The following is a 25,976-nucleotide window of genomic DNA, read 5'->3' as shown; positions in this document are numbered from 1 at the left end:
CTATTGTCCTCATGGCTAAATTTTAGTAAATGGTGTGTGCAGATGTCTATCCATTTCTTCTAAATCTTCCAATTTGGTTTAAATTTTTATATCTTTACTTTAGACTTATTTTTGTTGTTTTTTAAGATGTATTTGTTTATTTTGAAAGTCAGAGTTATGGGGAAGATGGGAGGAGAGAGAGAGAGAGAAAGAGAAAGAGAGAGAGAGAGAGAGAGAGAGAGATCATCTGTTTGCTGGTTTACTCCTTAAGTAGCCACAACAGTGAGGGCTGGACCAGACTAAAGTCAGTATCCAGGAGCTTCATCCCAGTCTTCCATGTGGGTGGCAGGGACCCAAATACTTGTGCCATCTTCTGCTGCCTTCTCTTGCCATTAGCACAGAGTGGATCACAAGAAGAGCAGCTGGAACTTGAACTGGTACCTATATGGGATTCTGGTGTCACAGGCTGTGGCTATACCTGCTTTGCCACAACAGCAGCCCTTACTTTGTTTTTATTTGGTTGCTAGTTTGTCAGAATTTTTCCCCCAGTATTTCTGTTCCACCTGGATTTTTAGGCTTTTTTCATCTTGTACTACAGCCCCTTCTGCAATGGTAGCGCTATTATTTCTTACCCAGTACTTGAAAGCTGGTGTTCAGGGGTATGGGACTAGCCAAATTTGAGTTCATTCAGATTCTGCCTTCCCTCTTTCTCAAGTGTTTGGTCTGTCTATATATCAGGGCTCAGAATGTTTTCCTGAGTGGAGGTGGGGGCCAATGGAAAGAGAGAGGCAGAGAGAAAGAGAGAGAGACAGAGAGAGAGAATGTCTTCCAATTTCTTGGTTCATTGCCCAAAGGCCTGCAGTTGCTAGGGCTTATTGAGGCAGAAGCCAGGTGCCTGGAACTCAGTATGGATCTCCCATGTGTGTGGGAGGGAACTGAGTGCTTGTACCACCTCCTAAGGTACACATTAGCAGGTAGCTGGATCAGAAGTGGAGTTACTGAGTCTCAAACCATGTCCCTATAAGGGATGTAGGTATTCTAAGAGATGACTTAACCACTGTGCCATTTGCCCTCCTCTCATCTATCTCTTAATGTAGAGGTGTACATCATGCACTTGCAAATATCTGTGATTCTGTTTAGGAGGAATTAAGAGAAAAATGTCAAGCTTTTTACAAAACTTTTGTTTTATTTATTTTCATTTTATTTGAAAGGTGGAGAGACTGAGACAGACATCTTCTTTCCTCTGGTCTACTCCCCAAATGCCTGCAACAACCAGGGCTAGATCAGGCTGCAGTCAGGAGCCAAGAACTTATTCTAGGTCTCCAACATTATTGGTAGGAGTCAAGTACTTGAGCTGTCACATGCTGCCTCCCGGAGCATCTATTAATAGGAAGCCAGACTGGAAGCATTTGAATCGAAATTATCTAATATGGGTAGACGGTGTCACAAGTGGGGTCTTAACTGCAGTCAAATACTTGCCCCCCAAAAAATCTGTTTTAAGTTTATAATATTACAAGGAAATAAAATAACCAAAGCTTTTTTTTCAGTGTTACGTTTTGTTTAGTCACTGTGGCTCTAGAGAGTCTACAGTTTGAAAATACTATCAGTGGGTCACTGTTTTATAGCTTCTGAGATTTAGGATACTCCTTAGATACCTAGTGTGTTATATTACATATTGGAAATTTTGTCTAAGCCAGACAAAATATTTAATTAGTGTTTTCCAATATTAGTCATAATGTGTAGTAAGAATTTAATTTCATGATATATAGTTTTTCTATCATTAAACTTTTCTAATCTTGTCATTTCACCTGCATTTACTTAAGCACACCAGTTCACTTATCTGTATCAACATTTGCAGATTTATGTAGGAGCATTTGATTAGTAAAAATTTTCCATTGAATTCACTAACATAATCATTTATTTTATATCTGAACTGTAGCATTTACATACATTATTGATGTCATGTAATTATTTAAATTCTAAATTTTTTTTTTTTTTGACAGGCAGAGTGGACAGTGAAAGAGAGAGACAGAGAGAAAGGTCTTCCTTTGCCGTTGGTTCACCCTCCAATGGCCGCCGTGGCTGGCGCGCTGCGGCCGGCGCACCGCGCTGATCCGATGGCAGGAGCCAGGAGCCAGGTGCTTTTCCTGGTCTCCCATGGGGTGCAGAGCCCAAGCACCTGGGCCATCCTCCACTGCACTCCCTGGCCACAGCAGAGGGCTGGCCTGGAAGAGGGGCAACCGGGACAGAATCCGGTGCCCCGACCGGGACTAGAACCCGGTGTGCCGGCGCCGCAAGGCGGAGGATTAGCCTAGTGAGCCGTGGCGCCGGCCTTAAATTCTAAATTTTATTATAGTTGCTCATTCTTTTGTAAGAAATGAAGAAACTTGGTAACTTTAATCTATATAATTAAATTGTTAGTGTTTATTATATTTGTGACATTATGCTAAGGGCCTAGAATAATACAAAAGTTGAAAACAAAATTAAATAAAATTGAGGACATGTGTTTCGCACATGGCAGCTTAGGTCACATCTTGGAACACCCACATCCCTTTTAAGAGTTCATGTCCCAGCTACTCTGCTTCAGATCCAGCTTTCTGCTAACAGGCATCCAGAGATGTAGCGGATGACTCAAATACTTTGGTTCCTACTGTAATTACTATTATTTATCAGTAATTATTGTTAGTAATCATAAAAGCCAATATAGGCCAGCGCCGTGGCTCACTAGGCTAATCCTCCGGCTTGCGGCGCCGGCACACCGTGTTTTAGTCCCGGTTAGGGCACCGGATTCTGTCCCGGTTGCCCCTCTTCCAGACCAGCTCTCTGCTGTGGCCAGGGAGTGCAGTGGAGGATGGCCCAAGTGCTTGGGCCCTGCACCCCATGGGAGACCTGGATAAGTACCTGGCTCCTGTCATCGGATCAGCGTGGTGCGCCAGCCGCAGCGGCCATTGGAGGGTGAACCAACGGCAAAGGAAGACCTTTCTCTCTGTCTCTCTCTCTCTCACTGTCCACTCTGCCTGTCAAAAAAAAAAAAAAAAAGTTAAAAAAAAAGCCAATATAGAATTGTAGTGTTTTTGAACCTTAATAATAAGCTCTTATGTTCTAAGTGATAATGTTCTAATGTAGGAATTGGAGCTTTAGAATTTCATCCAAATTGTTATTATTTCCTTTGAATGTTGTATTTTCCAAGAGTTGGTAATTTTCTTAGAGTAGTGAATATTTCCTTTGTCCAGCTTATTTCATTCCACATGATAAGGGAAAGAAGAAGGGAAATATCATTCTATTCTTTTTTTTTTTTTTAATTTGGACAGGCAGAGTTAGACAGTGAGAGAGACATAGAGAAAGGTCTTCCTTCCGTTGGTTCACCCCACAAATAGCTGGAGCTACGCCAATCTGAAGCCAGGAGCCAGGTGCTTCCTCCTGGTCTCCCATGCTGGTGCAGGGCCCAAACACTTGGGGCATCCTCCACTGCCCTCCTGGGCCACAGCAGAGAGTTGGACTGGAAGAGGAGCAACCAGGACTAGAACCTGGTGCCCATATAAGATACTGGCGCTGCAGGCAGAGGATTAGCTAAGTGAGCTACAGCACCGGCCTGTTCTATTCTTAGAATTATATCTTTGAACTGCATTGAATCTGTACTGTTTGCATTAATATCACATAAATAAGAGGATTGTGTTATCCTCATTATCATGTATTTATTGTAACCCTGAGAATCTTATGTATTTATAAATTCCTTTTTTTTTTAACCAAAAAGCAACACTCTCCCCCTCACACATACAGACAAATTAGTTTTTCTGAGTTAAAGCAGGAATTTTCTTCAAGGAAATCAGTAAGTCCCTTTCTTAAAAGAGTTCATTTGTACTATCAAGTAAAGGAGCCACAGTTACAGTAGGTACCAGTCAACTATCCTAAGCTTTATTAGGATGGCTGAAGGGGATGAAAAAAAGAGTGGAAACAATGGAAAAAGTGATTTGTCATCATATGCATTTTAGTCTAGTGTTGATAAATTCTATTCTTAGGACATAAGACATTTCCAAGTAATAGGAAGGTACTAGAATATGAGATTATAAATCTCATTTAAAGGCTATTAAAACAGATTCTCCATGTTGTTAACCTTTGTGTTACACTGTGCATTAAATGAGATTAAATGAATTTTGTTGAGTAAATGAAAATATACATTATAAGAAAGTGAAAAAAATTAGTCATTTTCCTAAAGAAAAGTATGCTAATTTTTCTCACAAAAGAATTTGCTAAACAGTAACTTATTTTCTTCTGATTGTTATTTATTCATTCAATTTCTGTTTAATAAGAAGCATTCACTTAATCATACAGGATTTAAGACCATATTTTTCTTGTGTCAATTAGTGTTTTTTTAAATTTACTTTTCACTGTGAAACAATGATTATCTATTCAAAGTGCCAAAAAGCTTTAAAGACAAATACAGAAAGTTACATAGTTGAAGAATATAACCTTTAGATCTTATAAATAGATGACTTAGTTTTTTCTGAACAAAGATCTTAATAAAGACAACATGAAACACTAGAAATTATTCTGATAAAATACAACTTAAACCTAAAGATAAATAAAAGCCTTACATTATTTCAAAATAAGGGAAGAGGCTAATATTACAAGAAAACCTTGTTGCTATAACAGAAAGCACCATATTCTAATTTTACTTCTGCGTACTTTAATAACCTTCTTTTTCATTTGCATTAAAAAATGAGGATTTTATGATTTTTAATGTTTTAATCCTTTCATAATCCTTTCAAAAGTAGACATTATGTACATAGATAATATTTTTTCTTGAAAACAGATTTTTTAAAACTTTTATTTATAAACACAAATTTTGAAAGTACAACTTTTGGATTATAGCAGCTTTTTCCTCCCATAACCACCTTCCCACCCACAAACCATCCCATCTCCTACTCCCTCTCCATCCCGTTCTTCATTAAGATTCATTTTTAATTATCTTTATATACAGAAGATCAACTTAGTATATACTAAGTAAAGACTTCAACAGATTGCACCCACACAGACAAAGTATAAAGTACTGTTTGAATACTAGTTTTACCATTACTTTACATAGTACAACACATTAAGAACAGAGATCCTACATGGGGAGTAAGTGCACAGTGACTCACGTTGTTGATTTAACAATTGACACTCTTTATTTATGGTGTCAGTAATCACTGGAGGCTCTTGTCATGAGTTGCCAAGGCTGTGGAAGCCTCTTGAGTTCACAAACTCTGACCTTATTTAGACAAGACCATAGTCAAAGTGGAATTTCTCTCCTCCCTTCAGAGAAAGGTACCTCCTTCTTTGATGGCCCGTTCTTTCCGCTGGGATCTCACTCACATAGATGTTTGATTTAGGTCATTTTTTTGCCACAATGTCTTGGCTTTCCATGCCTGAGAAACTCTCATGGACTTTTGAGCCAGATCTGAAGCCTTAAGGGCTGATTCTGAGGCCAGAGTGCTTGAAAACAGATGTTAATATCACAGAGTAAGAAATTCATGACAATGATGTACTGTGAGGAAAGACTATATTGTCATTTACATGGTATGATCCCGTGAAGCAATATTTATAATTAAATATCAAATTATATGTTTTCAATTAATTTTTATCTTAGCAGATAATAGCTTTCTCATAAATTGTATGTTTCACTGAGATGAAAAGTGAAATAAAAATAAAATTAAAGCGCAGTTTTATTTTTCTTTTATTTTCTTTTTTGGTTATTAATCTTTATTTTCCAGGTAATAAATGAGGAAATTTGTACTGTTTTTTGGGGGAATTTAAATTGTATAAGGATGAAGATCATGTACTTTTTACATTTTTTACACTTCTTTGAATACAGTGTGGGGAAACTGTAAATTTCAACAGCAAAAAACTTTCCATCTTTTTCTTTGTAAAAAGTGATCATTTTGGCTTAGAATATTTTATTGTTGTTTATTAGAGAAATTTGGGAATATTATTTGATAGTGTTTATCTGTGATTGAAATCTTTGGTCTCTTATAAGTTAAATGTTATATTGTTTGTTCTCTATTGGAAAATTGATGTCATTGTTAAATATGTGTAAGAGCAATATTTAACATTCTATTAAATTTCCTAAGAAAATAATTGCAAAAAATCTATTATGGAGATTCACATACTGAGAAATGTCTGTTTTTCTTCATTACCTTGAAGTCAAAATCATTGATAATTAATGTGTTTATGTACCCACATAGAAGTAATAAGTTGTTCACATTAATTGAAGTTTCTATTAGATTTAACTTAATCACCAAGAACAGTATTTTTTGCAATTCTGAAGCCTCTAAATCACACAGAATCCTGTAAATCAAGGTAAAGGTCTCAAATTGAGAAGAAGTTATTCTTGGCCCTAATTAGATTATAGTGCAATAAAACCAATAGTATATCAAGCTTTGAAATCTAGAGTTTTCCTCAAGTAATTTCACTTTCATTTATTAATTTTCAGTGAATTATTCATTTCTTCAGAGCTCACCTTTAGAAACTGTTAGCAATAATTATATCTAGATTTTTCTCTTCATAGACTTGATCCTACCATTATCACCACCATTACTTAATCGAGATAATTAGTTTAGCTGGAAGAGTTTTAGGACATGATCCCAGAAATTAGAATGAATTTATGAAATAGTTCCAAAAAAAGGAAGCTCTTGTCATATTCACTATGTAAATCAGAGATTACTCGTGTGATTATGAGTATTCCATGACTGCAGATAGCATTTTTTTGTTTGCTAGTTTTCTAATGCATAATTACTAGCAGCAAATACTCTCATTAAAACTGCTATTGTCAAAGTGTGTGTTTTTTTTTTTAAAGATTTATTTATTTGAAAGACAGAGTTACAGAGAGAGGGAGAGACAGACAGAGAGGTCTTCCATCCGTGGTTCACTCCCGAGGTGGCCTCAATGGCTGGAGCTGTGCCAATCCGAAGCCAGGAGCCAGGAGCTTCCTCCGGGTCTCTCACATGGGTGCAGGGGCCCAAGGACTTGGGCCATCTTCTACTGCTATCCCGGGCAGTAGAAGCAAAAAGCTGGATTGGAAGTGGAGCAGCTGGGACTCGAACAGGTGCCCGTGTGGGATGCTGGCGCTTCAGCCACAGCGCTGGCCCCCAAAGTATGCTTTCTGAAAAATGGCCTCAGGGCCACTGGAAAATTTGTTAGACACGCCAGTTCTCCCAGTGTACCCTGAAAAAGAAACCAGGAGGAAGGGAGGGGGCCTCTAAGTGATTAAGGTCCATTTTAATGCTTAGGAACCAGTATCCTAAAGTAGGTCCTTGCTTCAGGAATAAGAGTAGGGGAGAACTTTGAAACTCGTATCCTCAGCAAGTCTGTCAAACTCTACCCAAACCATTTTTTATCGCCTTTAAGTTGTTCTTCCATAATACTCTCTAAGTGTTGTGGAAGGGACTAAACCCAAGTTTCCTTTATGTTTTCTCCTTTCTCTGAAGCTGTTGACTCAGAAAAGAGGAGGTGAAGTTAGATGAAAGTGTTAATGGTTTGACTTTGAATGTTCAAAATTCAAAACTTGTTTCCAAGTTAGGAAGGAAAGGATCCTACATTATTCCCTAATTCCTATTTAGTCACTTAAAATAATAAAGATCTCGGAGCTTAGTTTTAAATATTAGTAATATATTGCAGATTATTATATGATTTGTTGCCTTTTTTCAAGTATCTGTTTTGCTGCATATATAACAAAAATACTACCTAGTCATTGTAATAGAACTTTGGTTAGTTAGAGGTATTGTTTAATTTTTTATTGTATGTGCCTTCTGTGTAGAAGAATGTATGCTTATCTAACATATTCTATTTATTTGTTTTTAATGTATCAGAGTCATATTTTGTAATAATAAATATCAGTACATTTAATTCAGAGTAACAGTTACAAACACTACCAATATTGACCTCTGACTATTTACCAGGTACTTTTCTATTCACTGTTATGGAACTTAGCATATTTATTCCTCACTGTGTAGGCACTATAATCATCTTCATTTGGAAGACACAGAAAGCCCTAAGTCATCTTCAGGATTTAGTTCTGATAGAGTTAGGACTCCAATCCAAGCACCTGCTACATCCAACAAAAGATGGATCTGTTACCAAATCGTTTATTTGCCTGAGCAGAAATGGTTTCTTCACTCATTTTTTTTTCTTTTCCATACACTGCTAAATATATTTTCAAAAATGTCAAACATTGGTTAGTTATATAAGGTTATTACCTTAAAATTCAGTGATAAACAATATAAATAATGATGTGGGGAATAATAGTGGAAGTAAATGGGCTTATGAGATGGAAACTATGACTTTGACAAAGCAGTTAAACTGTATTACACTGAATTCCAGTTATTCCTTTATTTCTCCAGCTTTTCTGAGATTACTCTTTGATGGCAAGAGTTAAGTTTGTATCAGGCACTGTAGGTGGTCAAGACCATTTTCTTTTATGAATGGATGGATAGAATGAGAAGGCATTCAGTAATTTATTTTCCTTTTCCTAGACCTGTGAAAGAATCTGTGTCCCTCTAGGGTGGTAAACACCCATTTCCTTTCTACAGTATAGTCATTCTAATTTAGCTAATGTCTTAAATAGCTGTTTGACTGTTATGTGAAACTGTATAGGATATCCCTTCTACATGAAGCTCCTAACTATTCCATTGGCTAGAAACGGGCTTTTATGGTTTTTAAAGATTTTACTTTTAAGTAAAATTTATTTGGCATTTTATATTGAATTATATTTATTAGTCTTTGTGTCTTAATTTCAACAGCATCACTGCAAAACTTGAAAGAGCTTTAGAAAAAGTTGCTCCTCTTCTTCGTGAAATTTTTGTAGACTTTGCCCCATTCCTATCTCGTACACTTCTTGGCAGTCATGGACAAGAGCTATTGATAGAAGGTATGATTTCTCTCTATATTCTCATCATTTTAGTTTCCTATAATGTATCTACTAACCATGGCATAATTTATGCTTCTGGAGGAATATATATTGCCGAAAGAGTATAAAGACATTGCTTCTACAAATTCCAATAAGATATTTGATATATGATTTTTCCTTAATCATCTTTTTAAAAAATAACATGTTCCCAGTCAATGCCAGTAAATGAACTTTGAAAATGAAAATCTTTGAGAAGATATTGGAATGCTTTGGCTGTTCCAACCCCAGTCTATAAGGGCTGATGTATGAATATCATACATCATATACTCTCAGTAGATAGTGTTTACAAACAGTGATCTCTAAGATTTTCTTCTGACTCTGAGAGCCATGCTTCTTTAAGTGACTTTTCTTATTGTTACACTTGTAATGTGAGAATACTTATTTGAGAAAAAATAAAAGTGTTGAAGAATACTTAACTGGGAATTGATAAAGATGTTGTCTACCACTCAATAACAGCTTAAATAGAGTGAAGTGGAAAAAATAAAAATAAATTCATTGTGGCAAGCATTTAATTTATACACTTAATTTGGGGAATGTCTTTGAAAAATATGATGACCTGAAGTCTTTCCTGCTAAAACAAAAAGTTTTGTTACATGACTATTTCTAAGCTTGAGAAAGGAGGAAGTATATCAAGATGATCCTTTAATGGCTTTGGGTGCCCTTTCAGTTAGTCCTCAAATTCAGCACCTTATATACATATTTTGCTTTTTACTTATTAGCTGAAGAAAAAGTTTTCCTGTGCCTGTTCTGTCATTGTCTCAATTGTTTCTACATGATATTTTAACTCAGACTCTGAGAATAGAATTTATCCAAGTTTCTGAGCTCTGTAGCCTTTGTTGTATCTCGGTTTCCTTTCTATAAAATGAAATCAATGACAGCACCCCAGTATCCTTGTGAGAATTCAGTTGAATAAAGCTGTTAGAAAAGTGGTATGTAGTGGGCTATTCATTTTTCAAGAGAATTCCTTCTTTGGGTCACATGCTATATTAGGTACCTGATATATTAGAAAATACCAAAGAACTCTACCTTTATGGTAGAGTAAATAATAGTAATATAAATAGTAATATAATAGTAAATAATCACTAAACAATTAAAACAGCTATGTGACAGGTTAGAAGGTAGTAAATCCCATGTATGAGGGTAAATACCATACAGGGGATTGGGGCTACAGAATGGGAAGCATTAAACTGCAGTTTTAAAGCGGTGGTCAGTTTTCAATAGGCTTCATGGTGTAAGTTAAATTTGATCAAAGACTTAAAGGAGATGAACTATACAGAGTACTGTGTTCTAGGCAGAATATTCTACATAGAATAATCAGTATGTGGGCCATAAACTGGGAGTATAAGAGTATACCTGGCATGTTCAAAGAACAGGGAAGATACCGATGCATGTGGCTGTAGCAGAGTGACCAGAAAGAAAGTGGATGAATATTAGGCCAAGGATATAAAGAGGTGTTTATTTGGCTTTAAATTGAATGGTAGAGAGGGAAGTTATACTTCTGAGAAAAGTGAAGAAACCACCCTAGATAGTACTGTTATATGTGTTATTATTACTTCTACCTACAAAAGGAAGTGGAAAATGTTACAGAGTACAGGACTCTAAGAAGTATACTAATTTACAGCAGCTCAAAAATGAACTTAATAAGTTATTGTAAACTTAACAGCTATTCCTGGGGCACATTCTGTGCCTGTAATTTAAATAGCTTTGTTCTGTATGTTTATCTTTGATGTAGAAAATTGTATATTCATTGATTCAGTTTTGAAAAGGAAATATTTGCATTCATAGTGCTAGGATTTAAAAGGCGTGATAATCACCTTCAAGGGGCTTACAGTATAATGGGCAAGCAAACATAGGAACCAATAATTAAAATTCAATATGTTACATGCTTTAATGAAAGTATAAATGGTGTACAGAGGGAAGTGAGGCTAAGTGGCTTACCATTCACCTTTCAGGGCATACAGCTTTCTAAATGGATGGGTAATGTTGTGTATACTTGATCTTACTCCTGCCTGCTCCTAAACATACTCCTTCATCTCTACAAGGACACAGTTTTGAAAGGGAAGCTTGTTCCTTGCATCTATTTAATTAAAACAGCAGCTCAACTCAGTCTTCTGAATTCCAGATGCTTTCTGAGATAACTAGTATGAACATCTGTATCCAGATATTCCTTTGATACCTCAAATTCAGTTTATCCACAATTTGCTCATTTTTCCATCAAATTATTTTGTCTCCTAAATTGATTTATTTTGTTACTAACTTGCTATTAATACAAACACCTGAGGTAAAAAACTTACTCTTCTAGAAGTCTTTCTGACTCAAGTTCAATGTTTATAATGACTAGGTGAGAATAGTTTCAGCAACTATTAATTTCTGGAGCCTAGTTCTCCAAATACTATTAATATTACAAGTATTATATTGGGGCCGGCTCCGTGGCTCACTTGGTTCGGCTCCGTGGCTCACTTGGCTAATCCTCCGCCTGCGGCGCCGGCATCCTATATGGGTGCTAGGTTCTAGTCCCGGTTGCTCCTCTTCCAGTCCAGCTCTCTGCTGTGGCCCGGGAGGGCAGTGGAGGATGGCCCAAGTGCCTGGGCCCTGCACCCGCCTGGGAGACCAGGAGGAAGCACCTGGCTCCTGGCTTCGGGTTGGCATAGCTCCGGCTATTTGGTGGTGAACCAACGGAAGGAAGACCTTGCTCTCTGTCTCTCTCTCTCACTGTCTAACTCTATCTGTCAAATAAATTTTAAAAAAAGTATTATATAAAGCCAGGTTTTTCTTAAATATTATTTATTTATCTGAGAAGAGGAGAGAGAGAAAAAGGGAGAGGTTTTTTTTTTTTGTTTTTGTTTTTGTTTTTGTTTTTTTTTTATCGCTCCCTAAAAGCCCACAATGACCAGGACAGGGCCAATCCCAGTGCAGGATCCAGGGGTCTGGATCTCCCATGTGGGTAGTAGGAAGCCAATGAATCAAGCAATCACTGCGGCCTCCCAGGATCTGTACTGGCAGGAAGTTGTCAGGAGCCCAAAGAGAGTATCAAATCCAAGTACTCCAATATGGCATGCAAGCGTCTTAACTACTAGGCTTAATGGCTGCTCCCTCAAGCTGTGTTTAAAAATCTTCCAAGGGAGAATAAATATTATGCTAGCCAAGAGTGGGGACATTGTAGTTACAGATTCCCAAGGGTATCAGTTGGTACTTTCTGACTTCTCTTTTAAAAATTTTTTATTTCCTTATATTTATGATACTGAGGAGCAAAAATACTGTTAATTATATTTTATTTTCTTGCATTTCTGTAATGTGTCACTTTAAAGTTTTTTAAAAATAAGCATTATTGATAACAAATGTTAGTTTCCTTAATTCTCTATAAGATAAAAGCCTTTGGTCCTGTAGTTTTGCATGTATTTTCCTAAAATAATTTGACAGATTTACAGTACTGATCAACGTTATAATAAAATAAAAACAGGAAGTAAAGTTAGTAATGTTAGTAATGGGTCATATACTGCTAATTAAAGCTTTCACATGTTTGGACTGGTGTTGAAGCTTGGAGGTAAAGCCACTACCTGCAACACTATCTTCCCATATTGGCACTGGTTCAAGTCCCAGCTGCTACTCTTCCTATCAAACTCCCAGCTAACATACCTTGGAAAGCAGCAAAAAATGGCCCAAGTGGGTCCCTGCACCACACGGGAGACCTGGAATAAGCTCCTGGCCTCTGGCTTCAGTTTGGCCCAGTTGTGGCTGTAGAAGCTATTTGGGAAGTGAACCAACAGATGGAAGTTCTCTCTCTCGCTCACTCTGTGTGTGTGTGTGTGTCTCTCTCTCTGTAACTCTGCCTTTAAAATAAATAAAATGAATCTTTAAAAAAATAACTTTCATATATTCTTCCCTAAATTTTCTCCCTACCAAAGGCAAAATTATGTTATTAAAAAAACTCACATTACCAGTTCCTAAATGACAGTTTGTGATTACCTTAGATTGTAAGGAATTGCTTTCAGATAACTTGTAAACTGCTCTAAGTTGCACATTCAGGATCCCTTTGTGTAGCGTAACTTCCAGAATTTTCTAAGGCCAAATGTCTAGACTATTTCTTACTTATTTCTTCTCATCAGCAGAAAGAGAAGGTAGGAGAAATGGCTGAGTAATTAAGAACTGTTTTTTTTTTTTTTTTTTTTTTTTGTATATTTTAACTGGAGAGTTAAGGCCATTTGTGTTCAAGGTGACTACTGGTAAGTAACAACTTTTCCCTGCCATTTTTTCATAAATATTCCTATTTTTTACTTTTAATTTCCTTTGTACTTTCCTTCCTTTACTTTCTTTTTTTTTTTATCTTTTATTTAATGAATATAAATTTCCAAAGTACGACTCATGTGTTACAATGGCTTCCCCCCCCGTACCGTCCCTCCCACCCACAACCCCCCCCTTCCCACTCCCTCTCCCCCTCCATTCACGTCAAGATTCATTTTCGATTATCTTAATATACAGAAGATCAGCCTAGCATACCTTAAGTAAGTATTTCAACAGTTTGCTCCCACACAGAAACATAAAGTGAAAAATAATAGATGATTTTTTTTAAATGATGATGAAATCAGATCAGACCTATTGTCATGTTTAATCCCAGTGAGAGTCAAGTTGGGAATTGATAATTTTTTTTTTTTTTTTTTACAGAAGATCAGTTTAGTGTACATTAAGTAAAGATTTCAATCGTTTGAACCCCCATAGAAACACAAAGTGAAATATACTGTTTGAGTACTCGTTATAGCATTAAGCCTCAGTGTACAGCACGTTAAGGACAGAGATCCTACATGAGGAGTAAGTGCACAGTGACTCCTGCCGTTGACTTCACAAATTGACACTCCTGTTTATGGCATCAGTAATCTCCCTATGCACCAGTTATGAGTTTCCAAGGCTATGGAAGCCCCCTGAGTTCTCCGACTCTTATCTTGTTTAGACACGGTCATAGTCAAAGTGGAGGTTCTCTCCTCCCTTCAGAGAAAGGCACCTCCCTCTTTGAAGACCTGTTCTTTCCACTGGGATCTCACTCACAGAGATCTTTTTGCCAGAGTGTCTTGGCTTTCCATGCCTGAAATACTCTATGGGCTTTTCAGCCAGATCCGAGTGCCTTCAGGGCTGATTCTGAGGCCAGAGTGCTATTTAGGACATCCGCCATTCTATGAGTCTGCTGAGCATCTCACTTCCCATGCTGGACCACTCTCCCCTTTATCCATTCTATCGGTTGGTGTCAGCAGATACTAGACTTGCCCATGTGCTCCCCTTGACTCTCAGTCCTTTCATTATGATCAATTGTGAACTGAAATTGATCACCTGGAATAGCGAGATGGCATTGGCACATGCCACCTTGATGGGATTGAATTGGAATCCCCTGGTATGTTTCCAACTCTACCAATTGGGGCAAGTCAGCCCGAGCATGCCCCAAATTACACATCTCTTCCCTCTCTTATTCCCACTCTTACGTTCAACAGGGATCACATTTCAGTTAATTTTCAACACTCAAGAATAACTGTGTGATAATTACAGAATTAAACCAGTCATATCAAGTAGAACAGACAAAAAAAAAAATACTATGAGGGATAATGTATTAAGTTGTCCATCAGCAGTCAGGGCTATGCTGATCAAGTCACCATTTCTCATAGTGTCCACTTCACTTCAGGAGGTTTCCCCTTTGGTGTTCAGTCAGTTGTCACCGATCAGGGAGAACATATGGTATTTGTCCCTTTGGGACTGGCTTACTTCACTCAGCATGATGTGTTCCAGATTCCTCCATTTTGTTGCAAATGACTGGATTTCGTTGTTTCTTACTGCGGTATAGTACTCTAAAGAATACATATCCCATAATTTCTTTATCCAGTCTACCGTTGATGGGCATTTAGGTTGGTTCCAGGTCTTGGCTATTGTGAATTGTGCTGCAATAAACATTAGGGTGCAGACCACTTTTTTGTTTATCAATTTAAACTCCTTTGGGTAAATTCCAAGGAGTGGGATGGCTGGGTCGAACGGTAGGGTTATATTCAGGTTTCTGAGGAATCTCCAGACTGATTTCCATAGTGGCTTGACCAGTTTGCATTCCCACCAACAGTGGGTTAGTGTCCCTTTTTCCCCACATCCTCTCCAGCATCTGTTGTTGGTAGATTTCTGAATGTGAGCCATTCTAACCTGGGTGAGGTGAAACCTCATTGTGCTTTTGATTTGCATTTCCCTGATTGCTAATGACCTTGAACATTTTTTCATGTGCCTGTTGGCCATTTGGATTTCCTCTTTTGAAAATGTCTATTGAAGTCCTTGGCCCATCTCTTAATTGGGTTGTTGGTTTTGTTTTTGTGGAGTTTCTTGATCTCTTTGTAGATTCTGGTTATTAACCCTTTATCTGTTGCATAGTTTGCAAATATTTTTTCCCATTCTGTCGGTTGTCTCTTCACTCTCCTGACTGTTTCTTTTGCAGTACAGAAACTTCTCAATTTGATGCAATCCCAATAGTTGATTTTCGCTTTGACTGTCTGTGCCTCCCGGGTCTTTTCCAGAAATTCTTTGCCTGTGCCAATATCTTGAAGGGTTTCTCCAATGTTCTCTAATAACTTCATGGTGTCAGGACGTAGATTTAGGTCTTTAATCCATGTTGAGTGGATTTTTGTGTAAGGTGTAAGGTAGGGGTCTTGCTTCATGCTTCTGCACGTGGAAATCCAGTTTTCCCAGCACCATTTATTGAATAGACTGTCCTTGCTCCAGGAATTAGTTTTAGATCCTTGATCAAATATAAGTTGGCTGTAGATGTTTGGATTGATTTCTGGTGTTTCAATTCTGTTCCATTGGTCTATCCATCTGTTTCTGTACCAGTACCATGCTGTTTTGATTACAACTGCCCTGTAGTATGTCCTGAAGTCTGGTATTGTGATGCCTCCGGCTTTGTTTTTGTTGTACAAGATTGCTTTAGCTATTCGAGGTCTCTTGTGCCTCCATATGAATTTCAGCATCATTTTTTCTAGATCTGCGAAGAATGTCTTTGGTATCTTGATTGGGATTGCATTGAATCTATAAATTGCTTTTGGGAGAATGGACATTTTGATGATGTTGATTCTTCCAATCCATGAGCATGGAAGATTTTTCCATTTTTTGGTATCCTCTTCTATTTCTTTCTTTAAGGTTTTGTAATTTTCATCGTAGAGCTCTTTAACGTCTTGGTTAAGTTTATTCCAAGGTATTTGATTGTTTTTGTAGCTATTGTGAATGGGATTGATCTTAGCAGTTCTTTCTCAGTCATGGCATTGCTTGTGTATACAAAGGCTGTTGATTTTTGTGCATTGATTTTATATCCTGCCACTTTGCCAAACTCCTCTATGAGTTCCAATAGTCTCTTAGTAGAGTTCTTTGGATCCTCTAAGTACAGAATCATATCGTCTGCAAAGAGGGATAGTTTGACTTCTTCCTTCTTGATTTGTATTTCTTTGATTTCTTTTTCTTGTCTGATGGCTCTGGCTAAAACTTCCAGAACTATGTTAAATAGCAGTGGTGAGAGTGGGCATCCCTGCCTGGTGCCAGATTTCAGTGGAAATGCTTCCAACTTTTCCCCATTCAGTAGGATGCTGGCTGTGGGTTTTTTATAAATTGCTTTGATTATATTGAGGAATGTTCCTTCTATACCCAATTTGCTTAGAGTTTTCATCATGAAAGGGTGTTGAATTTTATCAAATGCTTTCTCTGCATCAATTGAGATAACCATATGAAGAACTGTTTTTAATAGGCTTTAGTAAGCAAGTTTACATGGAATATTCTGAGTTAAGTTGAAAGAGTATTAAGTATATGACTCCATTGATATTAATCCATAAAGATAAACATGGATTTTCTTGAAAAATGACTGTTGTAGGTGTAAATATTGAAGTGTGTTAGCTATTGTTTATTTATTCTTTCCTCCCTTCCCAGAATACAATTTTATCTTGTATATTCTACATTCAAAGAGTTTTTTTTGTTTGTTTGTTTTTTTGTTTGTTTGTTTGGTTTTTTTTTGACAGGCAGAGTGGACAGTGAGAGAGAGAGACAGAGAAAGGTCTTCCTTTGCCGTTGGTTCACCCTCCAATGGCTGCCGCGGCTGGTGCGCTGCAGCTGGTGTACCACGCTGATCCCATGGCAGGAGCCAGGTGCTTCTCCTGGTCTCCCATGGGGTGCAGGGCACAAGCACTTGGGCCATCCTCCACTGCACTCCCTGGCCACAGCAGAGAGCTGGTCTGGAAGAGGGGCAACCAGGATAGAATCCGGCGCCCCAACTGGGACTAGAACCCAGTGTGCCGGCACCACAAGGCAGAGGATTAGCCTATTGAGCCACGGCGCCGGCCTCATTCAAAGAGTTTTAACATGTGCTGTTTAAAACTATGTGCATGTCATAGTCATGCCTCCTTTTTAAGTTTTGAATTTTGTGTTTAAATACTATTCATTAGCAGAATATAAACCTGACAGTCTTTGAGATTTGGTATTTCAAATTTTTACTAGTTTCTAAAATCTAGAAACTATTAGCTTAAAACAGAATAATTTTCAATAGTTTTCAGAATTTTGTCATAACCTTCCTTTCCAAAATCAACTGGTTTTCATTGTCTTACATAAACATGTAAACAAGTTATGTGCTTTCACCTTTTGTTGTTTTTGTAAAATTCTTCCTTCTGCTTTGAATCTTTTCCTTTTTTCAATCCCTACGTAAACTTTTCAACCCTACTTTAAGGTTCTTAAACCAGATCAATGCTTTCTTCTTTTTGATTCTGTGGCATTATGCTTATAAAATATCAATATAATCATTTCTCACTTATTATAAATAGGAAATACCTTATTGTTTATGTTGCTATTGCCTGGCTTACATTCTGAGTTATAATAAAATTTAGTATTTCCTCTTTTGCTTGAGTAGAACATTACTGTTATTATTGGTAATTTTTATTGGAGGTAAAGTTCAAAAACAAGGAAACTAGGTCTTGCATTCTGTGGTGAGAATTCCCATCACTGATCAGTTATCTACATCCTGAGTTTTTCCCCATCCAGCCTGCAGACATGCACATCCTTTCAAGTTCTCATTCTTGAGCATGTACTCTTACTTATTCTTTCTTTTTCATTCTCTTTCACTATATTTCTCACCATTTTATTTATTTTTTATTTAAATAAAAAGAATAAATATCATGTGTTTGCCATCTTTTAAAATTATTCCTTATTAGTAGATATTTTCTAGGTGGCTATTGGTGTATATTTCTCCTAAGAATAATTAAGGATTTTTTAAAACAGTGATTATTTATGGAATTTTTTTCAACTTTCTGTAAGAAAACTCCAGTTTTTTGACTTATATAATTAACAGATAAAAAGTACTTAAGGTAAGTATGAATGTATTTACAAATCCTGCTTGCTAAAGTAACCAAAACACCTGAGCCCCAAAATGGGTCAGCTTACTTGGCCTATCATGTCAGAGAAGAATACTCTGCACAGAATCCCTGGGACTTCTCTGCGATATGCAGTTGAGAGGCATTTTAGAGTTTAGTTTTAAGGAGGTAGGTTTAGTCTGGATTGGGTGTTAAGTAGAAGGAAATGAATTAGATCTCAATCATTTCTATTCTGGAGGTCTAAGGATTGCCATGCCTAGAGTTATCATTAGTAATAGAGAGGCTCTAATTACCCAAATTCAACATGAAAGAGAATTTTAAACGTATGCATGCATGCGTAAGTTTGCAGAGTGTCTTTTTAATGTTTTGTTCCATTGTGGTTCAGAGTAGCTCTGAAAAACCTCTGTATTTTCTGTGAGCATTATTTATGTTCACTTGGTTCACAAAGTTATGTTCAATTGTTCACAAAAATATTTAAGGTAACATAATTATTGAAGAGAATATAGCAGAAGTCTCCTATATGTCCAAGGTCAGGAAATGAAATAAACACAAGCTTGTAAGAAAAGCAGAAAAGAGAAGAGAGGAAGAAATGAGACCCAGTAAGTGTTTGGGAATGCTGGAGGCCATGTTTATGGAAATAAATTCTGTGTTTTTCTAAAATTGGAAGACTTAATGTATGACTTTCCATTTTGTGTTCTATTTGCTGCCATGTAATCATTACAACTTAATTTCCATTAATGTTTTATTAAATGCAGATATAGTAATTTCAGAACTAATATTTTTAAATTGCAGTAATACACCAAATGTATACAAGAAATACAGGGTTATTGGCAGTGGTGGCATGATTTGCAAATATCCCTGATTTCCTCCAAGAGAAACAGACAGAATAACAGGTAGTGATACAATAACTACAAGAACAAAAAATGAATATTACTATAAAACTACATGATAAAGCATCCCATTAATCCACAGAATGCATCTAGATGGAGAAAGACTATCCTGTTTGAATGATTCAGTATTTTTCCAGGGATAACTACATGATATATATGGTATCAGCATGTGCATGAGAGTGAAAGTGGTGAAAAGGAATGGAGCATTTGAGAAATCCACTCTAGACACATTGGAAGACCCAGAAGGCTAAAACAGAGATTGCCTTCATGTACCATAGTAGCAGATGACTCAGAGCTTCCATGGTGAAGTGAAAAGGGGCTAGTGCCATCTAGGCCTCAGGAGAAATCAACCAGCTTGAGTTCTATTGTAGAATCCCTCATTGTGGTTAAACTCTTATGAATAGACTCCAAATCAAGTAGCAGAAGGGCAAAAGAGCCAAAGAGAAAGACAAATAAAACTGGAGAAGACAAACAGAGCTAGTAACTCTCAAAAAGTAGATAATCATGGTTTTGAAAACAAGTAAATATTAGAAAAAGAAATTCTAGAATCTAAATTGTCAGGGTTGGGGGAGATACCTACAAATTATCTGGAAGTTCAAGAAAACTAAGTTCACACAAAATAATAACCATCAGAGAGAAGTATAACCCCATATATAATAGTAAGGAAAATCAGGATGTATAGGAAAACAATCTCTCAAGACAAAGCATACCAGAAAAATTAAGCTGATATTTTTAAAATAAGCTAAAAGAAATCAGATAATACAGGATATGAAACAATATTAGAATTTTTTAAGATTTATTCATTTATGTGAAAGAGTTATAAAGATGGAGAGGCAGAGAGAGAGAGAATCCTCCATCCTTGGTTCACTCCCCAAGTGGCTACAAAGGCCGGGTCTGGACTAGCCCAAAGCCAAGAGCTTCACCCAGGTCTCCTGTGTGGGTTCATGGGCCCAAGGACTTGGACCATCTTCCACTGCTTTCCCAGGTAAATTAGCAGTGTACTGACTTGGAAATGGAGCATCTGGGACTCAAACCAGTGCTCATATGGGATTCCTGTGCTGCAGGTTGCAGCTTTACCCACTATGCCACAGTGCGAGCCCCATAGTCAGAATTTAGAGAATCTCAAAAGCATAACTAAACTGAGGAAAGAGTAAAAAATAAAGAGCAAAGTAATCTGAGAAAATGAAGATGCAATTAGAAGAAATATAGAAAAGAATTCACCACCCTGAAAAAAAATATTTTGGGTATCTAGGTAAAAAGCACATATTATGTAGACAGCGCATATATGAAGGAGAAATAGATTGCCATCATAATTTTGTCACTGTATTTTTTATCAGAAGAATATGGGATAATATATTAAAGATACACAAAATTTAAAACACTTGTAAAACTGACTTATAAAGACTTCAGAAATTGTTAACATGCGAAAATTTAGGCAATATTATTTCCTTGAGCCCCTTCTGAGGAATCTGTAATAAAGCAAGCATCAGATAAGCAAAGTGATTGAAGATATATCAGACAGAAAATCTCATGATGATCATCAGATTTAGTGTTTGAAGTAGTAACTAAATGAGTGAAAGGGAATATAGGACAAAATGCCTGCGTCTTTGGAGAACTGCAAAAAATGAGACACTAATTACTCGATAGTAGCATTGTTGGCATTTTAAAACTATTGTATAATGTTGGATAAATGGCTTATTAATTATTAAATCCTAAAGTGTAAAATCTTTAAGTTACAAATTTGTATTGCATTTTCACTGTGAACTTACTAAACACACCTATACAAATGCCTACAGACACATACTCATATATATATGAGTATCTGTGTGCTATATTTTAGTAATGTGGTCCAGTGTCTGCTGGATACATTGACCAAGTCAGTAGCACTGAGTACATGGTAGGTTCTATCATGTGCCAGTGAACAACATGAGAACGTCCTGAAGAAGTAAATTTCAAGACTGGGGCAGATAATGTTAATGACTTGCCTGCAACATTTTGTAATATTACAAGGCAAGGAAAACATCAGAGATTGTTAAAATAATTCAGGGACTAACCAAAGAGATTTCTGTTGATGAAAGTTGGAGCAATTATATAATAACTGCAGTGCATCAAAACCTTTGTTTAAATCCTGGAGTCTGTAATAATAATTTACAAAATGATTGGATCAAAGTCAGAAGATGATAGAGAACCAAGTCTTTATTTTGAAAACTGATAAAGAGAATCAAGTACTTACACTGACCTTCTGTTGTAAACAAGTCATTGAGTTATCAAGTTATTAATGCAGGAAGTTCTTCTTTATAGAAATATATCATCTGAAAAATTATGGAGAAACATTTGACCTAAATAGCAATTAGTAACCAATATGTAATTAATAGATCTAAATTTCAATGGCTGTTAACATCACATAAACAGAAATGACAAGATAACCAGATTGGAAAAATGCCATCACCAATCATGAATGGTTGAATGAATGAATATGATTAAGCCTATATTCCCAACGTGTTGAACTGCATCATGGGAATTTAACCATCAAATTCCTATTGTTGGAAATTCTGCAATAAATGACTTAGTATATACAAAATAAATTGTAGGGGAAATATATTGAAAAGCTATCTCAAAAGAATCGATAAAACTAAGTTCTTTATTAATACAATTGTCATTTGTATGATAAAACTGTAAAGAAAAGGAAATTGACTATCATAAAGTGAAGATAATGAACTGTTGTAAGTAGAAAGAAGATTGGAATTAATTAGGACAGGACATTTGGAAGGCTACCAGGATACTTGACAAAAGTCTATGCTTTGGGCTCTGTAGTGGATATGAACATATTCTCCTCATAATAATCCATTCTCCTATACTGTATGTACCTTACTTAACAGTGTTATGTTTTGTAATAAAATATTGTAATGTCTTTCATGGAGAAGGTTATAAAAAGTTTTGAATGCCACTAAAAAATAATAGTTAATTATATCATGCTCATGGTAGGAAGACTCCTCATAAAGAAGTTAATTTAGTCTATCAATTTCAATAAAAATTTAAATTTAAAAAACCTCATTTTCATTAAATGTAATAAACTGTTTCTTAAATTTCTACAGTTGAATAAAGCAGTGAAAATAACCAAGATAATTTTGTAGATGAACAATTTTTTATAATTAGAGCTGTGTATGGTAGTGAGTCAGAGACCGATTACTGTCTCAGAATAAATATACAGAACCAAGTCACACACAGTATGGTACATTATATGACAGAGTTCCACTTCAGATTGGTGAGAAACATATGCACATTTCAGTAAATAGATCTAGATCAGTTATATAACTTTTATAAATTTTTTAAAACAAAGAAAATGGTGGAATTGTTTCCTAACTAAATATATAACCAGGATGCATGAAAAGAAAAACTCTAAGTGTTTCGAAAGAAAAAATACAGGAAAATGTCTTTACTACCAGAAGTAGGAAAGATTTCTTAAACTAGTCAGAAAAACACAAGAGGTAGAGCATGATAAATTTGACCATATTAACATTTCTTAGTTCATCAAAAGATAATGTTACAACAATGAAAAGATTGAGAGTGGCATCAGTGAAGATGATGACCAAAAGACTTTATGCCTTTTTTTCTCCCAAAAAAATACTGAGTAAATCATATTATATAGACTGAACTAAATTTTCCAAACACTAGAAACCAGATAAACTACAGCAACAAAGCAAACACCTAGCCAAGGGAAAGCCACGCTAAAGACGGTAGGAAATCCAATAGCATTTTTTTTTTTTTTTTGTCCCCACCTTAGAGCCTCACCATTGCAGACAGAAATTCACGGCCAGAAGAAAACTGTCCAATTTCCAGATCCTCATTTGAGATGTAAGGAAAAGACAGGGACTAACTTGAAACATTCTAGCCTAGTGGCTGCCAACATGACTGGTTTCTGTTTATGTAAACTGGAGTACTTACGGTAATGGTGACATACTATGGATACCAGATTGTAGGTTTCTCAATCATAATGGTAAGATTGTGGTACGGCAGAGAAACAGGGGTTCTGCAGTTCCATGTGTGGTTGAGAGCAAGAGATTATGGAAGGAATGAATGTAATAGTCATCTAAGCTTTCTGAGAAGAAGGAGGGTTGAGACTTCCAGAGAAAATAAAACACTTAAAAGCAGCTAAGTATAAGGGAACAATAATAAAAATACATACATGGGCCCAAGGAAAATACATCTCCAGAAAACACTTGTGAGGACCCTGAGCTTTTTAAGCCAAGATGATTAGTGAAAAATTTTCCCTATACAAAGGCAGTTAATACTTACTATCTTTTCAAATATACACATTTCAACAGAAAATCACAAAGCATATAAAGAATTAGAGAAACTTGGCTGAGCCAGAAAAGCAAATTGCAGAAATCAACCTAAAGAAAGGCAGGCATCTTTTCTTTGACAAAGAATTTAAAATAACTGTCTTAAATATGCTTATTGAGCTAAAAAAGAACATAAACTGACAGCTAAACAGAATCAGAGAAGTATTTTATGAATAAATGCAGAGTATCAACAAAGGAAAATTATAGAATGAAAACACAAAATCAGAAAATAAAAAAAAGATAACAGCTGAATTGAATTTTTCCCTGGATAGATTCAAAACAGATACAATGAAGAATAATCATCAGACTTGAAGACAGACTGTTAGAAATTATTGACTTGAGGATCAAAAGTTAAAAAGAATACAGAGTAGCGAACAGAGCCTAGGGAATTTATAAGATACCATCAGGCAGATGAATACAGGCATTATGCCAGTCATAGAATAAGAGAGAAAAGGGGACAAAGGACATATTTAAAGAAGCATAAAACTTCTGAAGTTTAAGCTCCTTGAACTCCAACTAGACTAAATCCAAAGAGAATACAGCAGTACACATTGTAATCTGCAATTGAAAGTCAAAGAAAAGGACCAGTGTTGTGACATAGAGGGTAAAGCTGCTGTGTGCAATGCCAGCATCCCATATGGGTGCCAGTTCTAGTCCCAGCTGCTCCAATTTCTTTCTTTCTTTTTTTTTTCTTTTTTCTTTTCTTTTCTTTTTTTTTTTTTTTTTTTTTTTGACAGGCAGAATTGTTTAGACAGTGAGAGAGAGAGAGAGAGAGAGAGAGAGAGAGAGAAAGGTCTTCCTTCCATTGGTTCACCCCCGGATTGGTCGCTATGGCCGGCGCACTGCGCCGATCCGAAGCCAGGAGCCAGGTGCCTCCTCCTGGTCTCCCATGCTGGTGCAAGGCCCAAGCATTTGAGCTATCCTTCACTGTCTTCCCAGGCCACAGCCGAGAGTTGGACTGGAAGAGGAGCAACCAGAAGCTGGCGCCCCAAGTGGAAATAGAACCCAGGGTGCCAGCACCACAGGTGGAGGATTAGCCAAGTGAACCAGAAGGTGTTAAGATAATACATTCACAGTGCTAAGATAAAAATCTCAGCCAACAATACTGTATTCAGCAAAACTATTCCCCATAAATGGAGGAAAAATAATAAACCTCCCTATTAAATAAGATCTGAGTGATTTCATTACCAGTGGCCTAGCCTACAAGAAATGCTAAAGGGTATCCCTCAAATTGATAATAATGGAAGCTAGATATGAACTGAAAACCTTATGAACATATGAAGTTCTCCAGTAAACATGGCCAAATATAAATATCCATTTTATTGTAATTTTGGTTTTACTATAATACTTTTTAAAAGAAAAATTCTTTTAAAAAAGCTAATAATGTATGCTAACAGGTGCATGATATATAAAGGTAATTTGTGACACAATAACAAAACATAGGATGACTAAGCTGTACAAGAGTAGAGTTTATATGTAACTAAAGTTGTTCTATTTCAAATGGATTGTTATAACCTTAAGATGTTTTATGTAACCCACATAAACACACAGAAAATATCTAAACACAAAAGATTAAAAGGGAATCAAAGCCTTTCACAACAGAATTCAACTAAACCTTACGATAGCAAGAAAAGGAATGAGGACAAAAGTGCAATAACATGAAATAATATCTTAAAAATGGCAATAGGAAGTCCTTCCCTGTAGGTAATTACTTAAAATGCAAATGAATTAAACTCCCCAACCAAAGGATATAGATTGGATAAATAAATAAGAAAATAGTGTCGCTCCCCGTCTTCGTGGAGGAACGACACAGGACCCTGCGTTGTTCTTTTGTCTGCTCGGCCCTCCCCGGGTTTGCTGCTGGTTCTTCCCGGGTTGGCTACTGACCCTTCCACCTCCGTGGAAGGGCGGTTCCCCCTGCCACCTTCCCCACTTCCACGGGGGAGCGGCACACCGCCGGCCGGCTCTCTCGGGGGCTGCACAGGTGTTCCTTCAGATAGATGTTCCTTGGTGCATGTTGTCTCTCTTCTCCTTTATAGTCCTCTTCCACCAATCCCAACTCTGCTACCCACACGCCGAGTACGCTGCTCTCCTCCAATCAGGAGCAGGTCCTACAGTTTATTGGTTGAACTGGAGGCAGCTGTGTAGAAGCTGTTACTCCCTTCTCAGCGCCATATTGTGGGAGAGCAGATGCATATAATAAGTCTTAATTCCAGTAACTTAGTCTAGTCCGAGTTGCTCCCAATTGCTCCCCACAAATAGGATCTAACTATAAGCATACCTAATACATTAATTTTAAATCTAAGGACACACAAAGATTGAAAATAAAAGAATGGTAAAATATATTCCAGGCAAACAGTAACCAAGAGAGAGTATGAGATGCTATTCTAATATAACATAAAATAGTCTTTAAGTCAAAAACTATTATAAGATATAAAGGACACCATATCACAATAAAGGG

General features: G+C 36.6%; 1 protein-coding gene across 10 annotated transcripts in view; it reads left to right on the top strand.

Annotated features, from left to right (window-relative positions):
* Nucleotides 1-25,976, top strand: part of NBEA (neurobeachin) — a 732,675-nt gene that overhangs the window by 291,118 nt on the left and 415,581 nt on the right. For all 10 annotated transcript variants that reach the window (XM_070049020.2, XM_070049018.2, XM_051831739.3 and 7 more), the window contains exon 33: nt 8,757-8,884. In XM_070049020.2, the coding sequence (XP_069905121.1) occupies nt 8,757-8,884 (128 nt within the window). The remainder of the gene's footprint in view (nt 1-8,756; nt 8,885-25,976) is intronic.

The sequence above is a fragment of the Oryctolagus cuniculus genome, chromosome 9 (genome assembly GCF_051225735.1).
Source record: "Oryctolagus cuniculus isolate XC-2025 breed Fujian yellow rabbit chromosome 9, ASM5122573v1, whole genome shotgun sequence".
Lineage (NCBI taxonomy): Eukaryota > Metazoa > Chordata > Mammalia > Lagomorpha > Leporidae > Oryctolagus > Oryctolagus cuniculus.
Note: the sequence above shows the minus strand (reverse complement) of the source record. Positions and strands in the feature narration are given on the sequence as shown.